Here is a 14,606-nt window from a genome sequence, read left to right as displayed (position 1 = left end):
TGTATAAGGGTCCATAGTGAGACTAGTATATCCAGACCAGAGCTGTATAAGGGTCCACAATGAGACCAGTATATCCAGACCAGAGATGTATAAGTGTCCACAATGAGACTAGTATATCTAGACTAGAGCTGTATAAGGGTCCATAGTGAGTCCTTCTGTCCATTGGTTCTGTGTGTGTGTGTGTGTGTGTGTGTGTGTGTGTGTGTGTGTATGTGTGTATATGTGTGTATATGTGTGTGTGTGCGTGTGCGTGCATTAGTTCGGAGGAAGATGACTGGACAAGTTTTTACAGTACTAAGGAATAATCATCCCATGTATTTTCCCTTTATCTCTTTTTTGCTGTTGTGTCTTTGACCCCATTGTTATGGCAACCTTAATGACCCTTTAATGACCTTTTTTATCTTTCTTTTCTCCTAGCTCTAGATTCCATGGAGAACTATATTACTATAGAACTATATCTATTCAATTATGTGCTAGATCATTTTAGAATAAAATATACATCTTTACTGTACATTACATGACGTTTATATTGGCTATTAAATGGTCGATGAGCCGTTACATTTGTAACTTAATTAACAGGAATCTGTTTCCTCTTTACGTGACGGTATATCCTACAGCTTTAAATGAAAACACAACGCTGTTTGTAGTAATAGGCGGTGGCCCGTTCCTGTAGGTTCATGCTCTACAACATCCGCAGAGTACGACCCTGCCTCACACAGGAAGCGGCGCAGGTCCTAATCCAGGCACTTGTCATCTCCCGTCTGGATTACTGCAACTCGCTGTTGGCTGGGCTCCCTGCCTGTGCCATTAAACCCCTACAACTCATCCAGAACGCCGCAGCCCGACTGGTGTTCAACCTTCCCAAGTTCTCTCACGTCACCCCGCTCCTCCGCTCTCTCCACTGGCTTCCAGTTGAAGCTCGCATCCGCTACAAGACCATGGTGCTTGCCTACGGAGCTGTGAGGGGAACGGCACCTCAGTACCTTCAGGCTCTGATCAGGCCCTACACCCAAACAAGGGCACTGCGTTCATCCACCTCTGGCCTGCTCGCCTCCCTACCACTGAGGAAGTACAGTTCCCGCTCAGCCCAGTCAAAACTGTTCGCTGCTCTGGCACCCCAATGGTGGAACAAACTTCCCCACGACGACAGGACAGCGGAGTCAATCACCACCTTCCGGCGACACCTGAAACCCCACCTCTTTAAGGAATACCTAGGATAGGATAAAGTAATCCTTCTGACCCCCCCCCCCCCCCCCTTAAAAGATTTAGATGCACTATTGTAAAGTGGCTGTTCCACTGGATGTCATAAGGTGAACGCACCAATTTGTAAGTCGCTCTGGATAAGAGCGTCTGCTAAATGACTTAAATGTAAAATGTAAATGTAAATGTAATAAAACACGGAGGCCTGACTGTCGTGATACAGATCATCTTTATTCTAAGACTTTCATTATAATAACATGTTTGTTGTTTCTCAGCAGCTACAGTCATGTACTGCATGCACTATCCAGCACACTACAAACAAACTAACAATATTGATACGTTGTTGTCTTTTTTCTTTAGGTTATTTACTACTGTACAATGTATTTTAGAATAATACCACGATGTACTACAGTCCCCATAATGCATCAGGGATAGGACTAGAACATCTTCTGTTTGGTTACAAATCAGACAACAGACAGACTCACACTCAGTTTCTTTCTCAACATCATCTTCATCATCCTCAACATCATCGTCATCATCATCATCATCATCATCATCCCACGTTCCACATGTCTAGACCTATAGTGCAGAGATCCCAGCCACTATCGATCAGTGATGTGTAGTCATGGATACCAAAGGAAGCCAGGCTCCCCAAATATTTGACCAATAAAAACATTTAAAATGTATATTTCGTCTCTCTCTGTGTTTTCATAATTTTTCGTCAATTCGCAAGTGGCTGAATCTCACCGGAGAAATCATCTAAGCGAGAGGAACAGCGTCCCTCTGTGTAGTCCATGTATCTGACACTGTCTGGAACAAAAGAGTATGAAGTGTTTCCGCCGTAGCATTTGACTGATTGATGCCAGCAAGCATATGGCCTTCCTTGATATTTTTTTTTAAATAAAATAATTAGCCAATCAGCGTAAAGCTGAGCTCAACTGTGGGATGTTCTGGTGCAGCAACCCCCCCCCCCCCTCCCCCCAAAGGAAGTCACTTTGGATTTGGCTTCACACCAATCAAATCACATCCTAAGAAAAAAGTCATTTTCGTTTCTGGCCTACTTGTGTTGATGTCCTGCAGTAGCTAGCTTGCTAAATCGGCCCTTTCCTAAACCATGGATGGAGATGGGGATTTGGACTTGTGGTTTTGACTTAATTCTCTCTACAGGCCAATGATTATGATGGCGATTCCGATCTAACCATGAATTAATATATTGTACCCCTGGCCTGAGACAATTGAAGTTCAAGATGTAGCCTAGAATGCTCACATTAACTAACTAGCTAACTAAGCTGGCTCATTGTTGCCCTTGCGAGGAAGTTAGTCTAGCCAGCATTCTAGCTAGGTAGCCTATGACAATAACAACTTAAAGAGTACTGTATGACAGGGCCATTGACTGTTTTGCCAACATGTAAGAGAGGAGGATGGCATTGGAGTTCAACTAAGCATATATAGCTTTGTTGATTTGATGTGAACGTTTAAGTTGAAATGGTTCTGTAAGAGCGGCGTCAATACTCTCGTTGTCTTTGTGCTGACCTGCGCTAACTCAGTGGCTCTAAATCAGTAGTTGTTTAGTAAAACTGTCGAAAACATTAACTTGTTGGACCATGTTCCAGGTCATGTAACTGTTAACATGCAATATTTGCTTTGTGGACTTCACCGGACAGATGTTGCTCTCCGGGTTTTGTGATGAAACAAGCGTACAGTACCAGTCAAAAGTTTGGACACAGCTACTTATTCAGAGGTTTTTCTTTATTTTTTACAATTTTCTACATTGTATTATAATACTGAAGACATCAAAATGATGAAATAACACATGTGGTAACCAGAAAAGTGTTAAACAAATCAAAATATATAATATATTTTAGATTCTCAAAGTAACCACCCTTTGCCTTGATGGCAGCTTTGCAAACTCGTGGCATTCTCTCAACCAGCTTCACGAGTTAGTCACTTGGAATGCATTTAAATTAACACATGTGCCTTGTTAAAAGTTAAATAGTGGAATTTCTTTCCATCTTAATGCATTTGAGGCAATCAGTTGTATTAGAAGGTAGGGGGGTATACAGAAGATAGCCCTATTTGGTAAAAGACCGAGTCCATATTATGGCAAGAACAGCTCAAATAAGCAAAGAGAAATGACAGTCCGTCATTGCTTTAAGACATGAAGGTCAGTCAATGCGGAACATTTCAAGAACTTTTAAAGTTTCTTCAAGTGCAGTCGCAAAAAACATGAAGCGCTATGATGAAACTGGCTCTCATGAGGACCGCCACAGGAAAGGAAGACCCAGAGTTACCTCTGCTGCAGAGGATATGATGAAACCGGCTCTCATGAGGACCGCCACAGGAAAGGAAGACCCAGAGTTACCTCTGCTGCAGAGGATATGATGAAACCGGCTCTCATGAGGACCACCACCGTAAAGGAAGACCCAGAGTTACCTCTGCTCCAGAGGATACGTTCATTAGAGTTAACTGCTCCTCCGATTGCAGCTCAAATAAATGCTTCACAAATCTCAACATCAACTGTTCTGAGACCTCGTGAATCAGGCCTTCATAGTCAAATTGCTGCAAAGAAACCACTAGTAAAGGACAACAATAATAAGCGGAGACTTGCTTGGGCCAAGAAACACGAGCAATGGACATTAGACCGGTGAAAATCTGTCCTTTGGTCTGATGTGTCCAAATTTGAGGTTTTTGGTTCCAACCTCTATGTCTTTGTGAGACGCGGTGTTGGTGAACGAATGATCTCTGCATGTGTATTTCCCACCGTGAAGCATGAAGGAGGAGCTGTGATGGTGTGGGGGTGCTTTGCTGGTGACACTGTCAGTTATTTATTTAGAATTCAAGGCACAGTTAACCAGCATGGCTACCACAGCATTCTGCAGCGATACACTATCCCATCTGGTTTGCGCTTAATGAGACTATCATTTGTTTTTCAACAGGACAATGACCCAACACCCCTCCAGGCTGTGTAATTGCTATTTGACCAAGAAGGAGAGTGATGGAGTGCTGCATCAGATGACCTGGCCTCCATAATCACCCGACCTCAACCCAATTGAGATGGTTTGGGATGAGTTGGACCACAGAGTGAAGGAAAATAAGTGCTCAGCATATGTGGGAACTCCTTCAAGACTTTTGGAAAAGCCTTCCAGGTGAAGTTGTTTGAGTTTTTAACACTTTTTGGTTACTACATTATTTCATGTGTTATTTCATAGTTTTGATGTGGTCACTATTATTCTACAATGTAAAAAATAAATAAATAAAAACCCTTGAATGAGTAGGTGTGTCCAAACTTTTGAATGGTACTGTATGTTTAGTTGAATTTATTCCGCCACTGTGAAACTGTTGTCTTTTTGTTGTCGCGGTCTTATTGTATATCATGGTGGCATATGAGCTAATGAGTTATAGAGAAATTATCACAATATAGGTTTTAACATGGATTTTTTACTGGCTCAGCTTGTCCAGTGATTTTACCCACACACCGCTACTGCTATCTATATGCTGTTGGTTTTAAATAGTAGAGGAGAGCAAACAAAAATATTGTTTACACAAGATAAAGCCCACAATGCTTTGTTGTTGAGCCTCATGGCAGTGGGGTGTTGGTTTTGTATACAGGGTTCAGAGGAGTCACAGAGCAAGAGAGAATGGACCTGGTGGTCACGACCCTGGTGGTTACGGCCCTGGTGGTTACGACCCTGGTGGTTACGGCCCTGGTGGTTACGGCCCTGGTGGTTACGACCCTGGTGGTTACGACCCTGGTGGTTACGACCCTGGTGGTTACGACCCTGGTGGTTAAGACCCTGGTGGTTACGACCCTGGTAGGTACGACCCTGGTAGTTACGACCCTGGTGGTTACGACCCTGGTGGTTACGACCCTGGTGGTTAAGACCCTGGTGGTTAAGACCCTGGTGGTTACGACCCTGGTGGTTACGACCCTGGTAGGTACGACCCGGGCAGTTACGGCCCTGGTGGTTACGGCCCTGGTGGTTACGACCCTGGTGGTTGCGACCCTGGTGGTTACGACCCTGGTAGTTACGACCCTGGTGGTTACGACCCTGGTGGTTACGACCCTGGTGGTTACGACCCTGGTAGTTACGACCCTGGTGGTTACGTCCCTGGTAGGTACGACCCTGGTAGGCACGACCCTGGTAGGTACGACCCTGGTAGTTACGACCCTGGTGGTTACGACCCTCGTAGGTACGACCCTGGTAGGTACGACCCTGGTGGTTACGACCCTGGTGGTTACAACCCTAACATACACACGCACACATGAAGCCTTCCCTGGCCCTCTAGTCTTGACTGGCTGATCAGAAGGGATCTCACTGGGAGGCAGCACTTCTGTGTGTCTGTGTGTGATCAGGAGGTGGCTTTGGGGAAAGTTCAGATGGATAGTCTCCGATACCTGTACCTCTTGTGTTTTAAGAATGGCAGGTTTACACATGCCATGTATCTCATTCTGTTTCTCTGTTTCTCACTACCAGTCTGCAACTAAAGTGTCTTCTGATATATCCAGAAGTATTCAACAGTAATACAAACAATTAGCTGATAAATAGTACATAACAAATACATTATCCATGTGCAAATCAGGGTAAACATATATATAACATTATATAGAATATTTACAACAAAAACACAACTTGCATTAAATAATACATATATTTAAATACACGAAATAATACATAGCATAAATAATCTTTCAAAACGGAATTAGACTGTATAAAAATAGTTGCTACATAATTACTAAAATGTAGTATTTTCCCCCAATAATATTTTCCATTCTGTGTTAGTGAATGTAACTGACCACTGAACAGACCACAACAGAACAGACCTATTGAGATGGAGGTATATAGAACCTGCCAACCCATGTAGATACAGTCAGACCTGGTTTCAAATAGTATTTGAAATCTTTTAAATATTTATTTTCATTCGCATCAAGGTCGTCATGCCAGTCACACTGGACCCACTCCAGTTTACCTACCGCTCCAACAGAACCACAACAGATGACCATTTCCATCGCTATTCACACGGCCCTAACACATCTGGACAAGAGGAACACCTTTGTGAGAATGCTGTTCATTGACTACAGTGCAGCCTTCAACACTATAGTTCCCTCCAAGCTCGACACCAAGCTCAGATCCCTGGGTCTGGACACTACCTTCTGAAACTGGGTCCTGGACTTCCTGACGGGCAGACCACAGACTGTGACTATTGGCAACAACACCTCCTGCACACTGACTCTTAACACAGGGGCCCCCCAGGGGTGTGTCCTCAGCCCTCTGCTGATCCACTAGTTCCTCAGCGTCCACATCACAGAGGACTTGACATGGACCAACAACACCACCACTCTTGTCAAGACATGAGGCGGCTGTAGAAATTTGACGTGCCACCCGGGGTCGTCTCCAAATACTACCGTTGCACCATTGAGTGTCCTGACCGGTTGCATTACGGCCTGGTTACGGGAATTGCTTCGTCCACGACCGAAAGGCCCTCCAGCGGGTGGTGAAGCCGGCCCAGTACATCACTGTGATTGTGCTGCCATCTATCCAGGACATCTACTTGATACATTGCCTGAAGAAGTCCCGCAGCATCATCAAGGACCCCACACACCACAGCATGAGGTCACTTCCTGCCATGAGCTATTCATTCCCTTACTGTCGGGCAGACGGTATCAGAGCATGATGTCTGATACCAACAGGCTCAGAGACAGTTTCTATCTACAAGCCATCAGACTGTATCGGAGCATGATGTCTGATACCAACAGGCTCAGAGACAGTTTCTATCTACAAGCCATCAGACTGTATCGGAGCATGATGTCTGATACCAACAGGCTCAGAGACAGTTTCTATCTACAAGCCATCAGACTGTATCGGAGCAAGATGTCTGATACCAACAGGCTCAGAGACAGTTTCTATCTACAAGCCATCAGACGGTATCTCTCTCACTCACTCACTCACTCACTCACTCACTCACTCACTCACTCACTCACTCACTCACTCACTCACGCTACACACACGTCAAAACTGCTGCTAAGATTTCCAGTAGTATTTGAGCCCATGTCTGGATACAGTAGTACAATATGTTACAGCTCCAAAATATCCCTTTCTCTCTCTCTGTATAGATCGATGCATAGAAAAGCACTGAAAATAAAAGTCCTGATTTTTTTTGCCAGACTTTTCCTAGTTCTCAGACACTAGTAGTTTGCTCTCATATCAGATAACCTATTTGATGTAAACCATGAGTTACTGCATTAAAGTCATCACACATTAAAAGCATACATTACTCTGAAAGTCAGCCGTGAAGTAGCCTGGTCCCAGAACAGTTTTTGCATCCATCTACTCCATTGGCATTGTCATCCATTCCATAAGGAGTTGGCAAGAGAGCCGAAAACAGCCTGGCACCCAGGCTAGCCTTGAAGTGAAAACAGCCTGGCACCCAGGCTATCCTTGAAGTGAAAACAGCCTGGCACCCAGGCTATCCTTGAAGTGCTCGGTTGAAGCGTTCGCATACAACAGACATGCTTGTTTGCGTCTGACTGTAGCAGCTGTTATTCTATAGTCAAGGTAATATACACACATACAAGTACAACACAGAGCCTGCTGTAGGAAGTTTGAGGATGACCTATGACCCTAACTCATCTACTGACTGTATATCAGCTATTTACTGAGCATGATGCTGCTGTCCGCTTCATCTGAGGTTCTGAGTCATGGCGTTTAAACCACTGCTAACAGCACAGGGATCGTGATCTGCCCCCTACCTACAGTACTCTGTCCATTCAATCTAGACCTGAGCAGATATGTAAATATATATCTCAGAGCCTGACAACACGACAGGACATACTGGAAGCAAGAGAAGAAGTCACCTGTTGTCTTTATAGTGAGGACATCAGGGTTCGATTCAATTTCATTTCCTTTCAGTGTCAATTCAGGAAGTAAACAGGAACTTTCAACTTTGAATTGAAATGGAATTGATCCTAACGCTTATTAAGGAGGTGAAAGAAACAGCGGTCTGATATGTTAACCAGCTCAGATAGCGACTAGGACTACTACACAACCACTAGAAGTATGACACCAGTCATATGGTAAGAGTCATAGGCCGTCACTGTCAATAAGAAATTGTTCTTAATTGACTTGCCTAGTTAAATTAAAGGTAAAAAAATATATAAATAATAATAATATTTGTTATGTTTTGATGTCTTCACTATTATTCTACAATGTAGAAAATAGTAAAAATAAAGAAAAACCCTTGAATGAGTAGATGTTCTAAGACTTTTGACTGGTACTGTACATGAATTGTATAGAGTGAAAAATGTAAAGTATGAGCAGGTTTATTAGAAATGTATTAAGGCTATGCCGTGTGCGTTTACTTCTATCAATCTTCAATTGCAAGGTGGTTGTTAGGTCAGGTTATTGTCTGTTTTCCAACAGATTTAACCCAAAATAGCCTAAAAAGATAATCTCATTTACCCTCACTAAAGCCTCCGTGAATGGCGAGGAGCAGCAAGAGTGCGCCCTAGTGGCCACACAGAACACCACACCCTCTCTCGCTCCAACAGCCTTGACCACAGTTCATCCCAAAAGGGTCAGGGCTCTGAGGAAGAGGAAGCTGCCAATTCTAGTGGTTAATTTACAGTGCTTTCTAAACCACTGGTCCTACACTCCCATACATAGCCTATTTAGTACAGTACGTTATATTCATATCACCAACAAATGATTAAACAAACGGTTCAAGAGAGTACACGGACAGTCAGCAAGCAGAATGGGGGAGAGGGGGGAAAGGAGGAGAGAGGGAGAGGAGGCTACAGAGAGTTCTACGGATAGAGGAAGAGGGAGAGAGACAGTCTTACTGGGAAAGGGGGGAGGAGAGGGAGAGAGACCGTCTTACTGGGAAAGGGGGGAGAAGAGGGAGAGAGACGGTCTTACTGGGAAAGGGGGGAGGAGAGGGAGAGAGACGGTCTTACTGGGAAAGGGGGGAGGAGAGGGAGAGAGACCGTCTTACTGGGAAAGGGGGGAGGAGAGCGAGAGAGACCGTCTTACTGGGAAAGGGGGGAGGAGAGGGAGGAAGAGAGGGGGGGGGAGATCAGAAGGTCACTGATCAGCAGCATGCAGATTTATGAGGGCGGTCTTGGCAGAACCGGACACCTGGAGAGAGAGAGAGAGAGAGAGAGAGAGAGAGAGAGAGAGAGAGAGAGAGAAACAATGCAATGAGTCCCATAAACAGCACCAGGCATACACTATATGTCTGATATGGAATCTTTATTGTGAAAAACTGTGGGATGAATTTCACCAGTCTAATCAGCTAAATATACCGAAATCACTATTAATATGCTGCATTTCCTCCTAGCCAATCAGAAGGCAAGATGAAGCCATACTAACAATAATTCTTATATGGACCCAATATTAGGTCTGTCTCGCTCACCATATGGAACTGCATAAATATATTCAGTGTTCCTTTCCCCATCCCTCTGTTTCCCAGAGATAGAGACAAAGAGAGAGAGATAGAGAGAGAAAAAGAGAGCGAGAGAAAGAGAGGGAGAGAGAAAAAGAGAGAAAACAAGAGCGGGAGAGAGACAAAGAGAGAGGGGGAGAGAGAAAAGAGTGTGGAGAGAGAGAGAAAGAGAGAGAAAAAGAGAGAAAGATAGCAACAAAGAGAGAGAGAGAGAGAGAGAAAGAGAGAGCGACAAAGAGGGAGAGAGAAAAGGAGAGAGAGAGAGAGAGAGAGAGAGAGAAAGAGAGAGAGAGCAAGAGCGAGAGAGAGAGAGATCTAGAGTTTATCTAGTTCACTTCCCAAGCCAATAAAGCCCTTAAAGTGAAATTGAAATTGAATTGAGAGAGAGAGAGACGGAGAGGGGGGGGAAGAGAGAGAGAGAGAGAGAGAGAGAGAGAGAGAGAGAGAGAGAGAGAGAGAGAGAGACGGAGAGGGCAGGTGTATAGAAATACACAAGTAAGTGAATCTGCCATCTTAGATTATGTCTGTTATGAAATACTCATTCAATATTCTCCCTATTCCCTTCCTCCCTCACGTGAGGAGCCGGGTCACTAGCTGGGAGCCTGTTCTGGCTGGATGACGTGGTGCAGCTTGGCTGGACTGTGCTGGTTCTGGTTGTCGCAGTGCTGCACATCACTCCTGGACACAGCAGCAGAGTGGACACTCAGAGACAAGCTGTACCACAGCACCAGGCAGGGGAAACAGTAGGCAGTCAGGAAGATAGGCCGTAGCAGCAGGAGGAAACCACAAGCACAGCAGCATAACAGTGATGGGACGGGAAGCAGTGAGGGTCAAGTGTAGGAGTGTCAGGCTTCAGGTTCACACTAGAATATATTTAACAAGGTTTGCTAATGCTACTGTGTTTGTCTAGTCAGCTAACTAAAGCGCTAAGTGCTTCGAGCGTACTACAAAAGTGCTTTATAAATCCAATCAATGACAATTAATTATTAAGCGAGTAGTAGTGTTGTGTTGTCTGCAGGGGATTAACGGCAGGATTAAACACAAAGAGCAAGGCAGGTCAGTGACAGTGGTCTTACCTGTTGTCATTGATATCTGTGGTGTTCCCTGTGGATAGACAGAGCTCGTGTCAGGGTGGGGATGCAGTCACACCAGTGAACAGTGAACAGACTAGGGAATTGAAGTAAGTCTATCTAAGTCTATGAAGCAGTGGGGAGTCAAAGTGGAGAACACAGAAACAGGAAAAGGGCCGTTCTGTTAACCTTACCGTTGACGATGTCCACATCCAGCGTCTCTGTAGAGTTGGCAGTAGTGTTCTTCAATGTAGTGTTCTTCAATGTAGTGTCCTTCAATGTAGTGTCCTTCAATGTAGTGTCCTTCAATGTAGTGTCCTTCAATGTAGTGTCCTTCAATGTAGTGTTCTTCAATGTAGTGTCCTTCAATGTAGTGTTCTTCAATGTAGTGCTCTTCAATGTAGTGTCCTTCAATGTAGTGTTCTTCAATGTAGTGTTCTTCAATGTAGTGTCCTTCAATGTAGTGTTCTTCAATGTAGTGTTCTTCAATGTAGTGTTCTTCAATGTAGTGTCCTTCAATGTAGTGTCCTTCAATGTAGTGTCCTTCAATGTAGTGTTCTTCCATGTAGTGTCCTTCAATGTAGTGTTCTTCAATGTAGTGTCCTTCAATGTAGTGTCCTTCAATGTAGTGTTCTTCAATGTAGTGTCCTTCAATGTAGTGTTCTTCAATGTAGTGTCCTTCAATGTAGTGTTCTTCAATGTAGTGTCCTTCAATGTAGTGTTCTTCAATGTAGTGTCCTTCAATGTAGTGTCCTTCAATGTAGTGTTCTTCAATTTAGTGTCCTTCAATGTAGTGTTCTTCAATGTAGTGTCCTTCAATGTAGTGTTCTTCAATGTAGTGTGTTTCAATGTAGTGTCCTTCAATGTAGTGTTCTTCAATGTAGTGTTCTTCAATGTAGTGCTCTTCAATGTAGTGTCCTTCTCTATAGTGTCATTCTCTGTTGTGTTCTGCACTGTAGGGTTCTTCACTATAGTATTGTCCTCTGTGGGGCTATTGTCCTCTGTGGGGCTATTGTCCTCTGTGGGGCTATTGTCCACTGTGGGGCTGTTGTCCACTGTGGGGCTGTTGTCCACTGTGGGGCTGTTGTCCACTGTGGGGCTATTGTCCTCTGTGGGGCTATTGTCCACTGTGGGGCTGTTGTCCACTGTGGGGCTGTTGTCCACTGTGGGGCTGTTGTCCACTGTGGGGCTATTGTCCTCTGTGGGGCTGTTGTCCTCTGTGGGGCTGTTGTCCTCTGTGGGGCTGTTGTCCACTGTGGGGCTATTGTCCACTGTGGGGCTGTTGTCCACTGTGGGGCTATTGTCCACTGTGGGGCTGTTGTCATCTGTGGGGCTGCTGTCCACTGTGGGGCTGTTGTCCACTGTGGGGCTATTGTCCACTGTGGGGCTGTTGTCCTCTGTGGGGCTGTTGTCCACTGTGGGGCTGTTGTCCACTGTGGGGCTATTGTCCACTGTGGGGCTGTTGTCCACTGTGGGGCTATTGTCCACTGTGGGGCTGTTGTCATCTGTGGGGCTGTTGTCCACTGTGAGGCTGTTGTCCACTGTGGGGCTGTTGTCCACTGTGGGGCTGTTGTCATCTGTGGGGCTGTTGTCCACTGTGGGGCTGTTGTCCTCTTTGGGGCTGTTGTCCTCTGTGGGGCTGTTGACTGGCTCAGCTGGCAGCCTACAAGACAAACAGAGGCCCGTCAGTCACCTATTCATATGATTGTTCAGTATCTCAATCAATAACAGCTACCAGCAGATGGCAGAAAGAGGTTCCTAACCTCAAGGCTCTTTCCTGGTTAAATAAAGCAATAAAATGCTTATAAAATTGCCCTCTGTTTTCCTTTCACTCAAAACTATGTTTGTACTCACTTGTTGGTCTGGGGCATGTTGGACTTGTTGGTCTGGGCCATGTTGGACTCAGTGGAGTTGTGATTGTTGGACTGGTCCTTGCTCTTGGAGGGTTTGAAGTGAGGGGCTGTTGCTGGGGATACAGCATGATGACTGGCTATCTGGCTGGGGGTCAAACTGGGCATCTGGAACATGGCGTTACTAAAATGGATGGCGTGTTGCTGTTCAGTAATACGGACCCAGGGGTTGGTGGGAGAGCAGAGCGGGAACTGGCCCGGACGGACCGGCTTGGCTGGAAATAGAGACATAGCAGTGGTATCAAAATCGGCGTTATCATCATCCTCAATGCGTGTATGGGTGTGTAGAGAGAGAGAGAGAGAGAGAGAGAGAGAGAGAGAGAGAGAGAGAGAGAGAGAGAGAGAGAGAGAGAGGCGAGAGAGAGGGGGGGAAAGTGTGTGAGAGAGAGAGAGAGAGAGTATGTATTATCACCTATCTGAGCTGCGTGCGGCCTGCGTAGGGGGTTCTTGACCCTCATAGCATCTTTGATCCTCTCTACTTCCTGTTGATAGCGTCTCCGGTCCTTCATAGCCCCCTCCTTAGCCTCCTTCAGTGCACCCTCCAATGCCCGCACTCTCTCAGCCGTAGACCGAAGACGCTTCTCAAGCTTAGGAAGCTCACAACGCAGGTCTGCGTTGTCACGTACCAACTGGAAAGAGGGAGGGAGATGGAGAGAGGGTGGGAGAGAGGGAGATGGAGAGAGGGTGGGAGAGAGGGAGATGGAGAGAGGGTGGGAGAGAGGGAGATGGAGAGAGGGTGGGAGAGAGGGAGATGGAGAGGGAGAGAGAGAGGGTGGGAGAGAGGGAGATGGAGAGAGGGTGGGAGAGAGGGAGATGGAGAGAGGGTGGGAGAGAGGGAGATGGAGAGAGGGTGGGAGAGAAGGAGATGGAGAGAGGGTGGGAGATGGAGAGAGGGTGGGAGAGAGGGTGGGAGAGAGGGAGAGGGAGAGGGAGGGAGAGAGACAGAGACAGAGACAGAGAGAGAGAGAGAGAGAGAGAGAGAGAGAGAGAGAGAGAGAGCGGGAGAGAGAGAGAGAGCGAGAGAGCGAGAGAGAGAGAGAGAGAGAGAGAGAGAGAGGGAGAGAGAGAGAGAGAGAGAGAGAGAGAGAGAGAGGGGTTAAAGGTGAAGTGTCTTGCTAAAGGGCACAATGTCAGATGAGTCAACAGCCAATATAGAGAGTGTTAAAAAATGAGCCTTCAGACAAACAATAATTTATTTAATACTCTGTGTATTTAAGTATTTTCAAATGCATGCCGATACTTTTCAAGTGTATTTCCAAATACATTCAAATATTCAACTACTTATATTTTCAAATAAAACACATATGGAAAGTCATTTAAATAATTGAAACAGTATTTGAAACTAGGTATGGCGTGTGATAGACAACAATATATATACGTCATATTCCCTGTTCCCTGTGTGTGTGTGTGTGTGTGTGTGTGTGTGTGTGTGTGTGTGTGTGTGTGTGTGTGTGTGTGCGTGCGTGCGTGCGTGCGTGCGTGCGTGCGTGGGCGTGCGCGTGTGTCTGTGTACGTACGGCCTCTATCAGCAGGTTATGTCAGGACTTCAGCAGAGACTGAAATTGAGGTTTGAGGTTGATACTGCTGCAGTGCCAGCAGTTAGTCCGTCTGTCCGTCCGTCCGTCCGTCCGTCCGTCTGTCTGTGTATGTGAGCTAGTCTGCAGTCTGCTATTACCTTGGTGAACTCTTTGTCTGGATTCTCCACACTTCTCCCAAAGTGGGCACTTGCTTTTTTGTTTTTAAATCCATGACATGGAATGTGGAACTGTAAACTTCAGGAGAAGGGTTTAGAATTGGGACGTAGTCTAAGTGTGTGTGATTCTGCATGCGTACCTGCAGATGTGTGTGTGTGTGTGTGTGTGTGTGTGTGTGTGTGTGTGTGTGTGTGTGTGTGTGTGTGTGTGTGTGTGTGTGTGTGTGTGTGTGTGTGTGTGTGTGTGTGTGTGTGTGTGTGTGTGTGTGTGTGTGTGTGTGTGTGTGTGTGTGT

The 14,606-nt window shown here is 45.6% G+C and overlaps 1 protein-coding gene across 1 annotated transcript in view; it reads right to left on the bottom strand.

The window, feature by feature from the left end:
- Positions 1-1,410: 1,410 nt before the first annotated feature.
- The window catches only part of LOC129851595 (kinesin heavy chain-like), a 153,956-nt gene continuing 140,760 nt past the window's right edge, over positions 1,411-14,606 (bottom strand). Inside the window, exons 24-29 of the mRNA XM_055918205.1 lie at positions 13,032-13,248; positions 12,564-12,834; positions 10,904-12,372; positions 10,716-10,743; positions 10,214-10,353; positions 1,411-9,332 (exon numbers count right to left, since the gene is read on the bottom strand). Of these exons, the coding sequence (XP_055774180.1) occupies positions 10,230-10,353; positions 10,716-10,743; positions 10,904-12,372; positions 12,564-12,834; positions 13,032-13,248 (2,109 nt within the window). The 3' untranslated portion in view covers positions 1,411-9,332; positions 10,214-10,229. The remainder of the gene's footprint in view (positions 9,333-10,213; positions 10,354-10,715; positions 10,744-10,903; positions 12,373-12,563; positions 12,835-13,031; positions 13,249-14,606) is intronic.

The sequence above is a fragment of the Salvelinus fontinalis genome, chromosome 3, assembly GCF_029448725.1.
Source record: "Salvelinus fontinalis isolate EN_2023a chromosome 3, ASM2944872v1, whole genome shotgun sequence".
NCBI classification, from domain to species: Eukaryota; Metazoa; Chordata; class Actinopteri; order Salmoniformes; family Salmonidae; genus Salvelinus; species Salvelinus fontinalis.
Note: the sequence above shows the minus strand (reverse complement) of the source record. Positions and strands in the feature narration are given on the sequence as shown.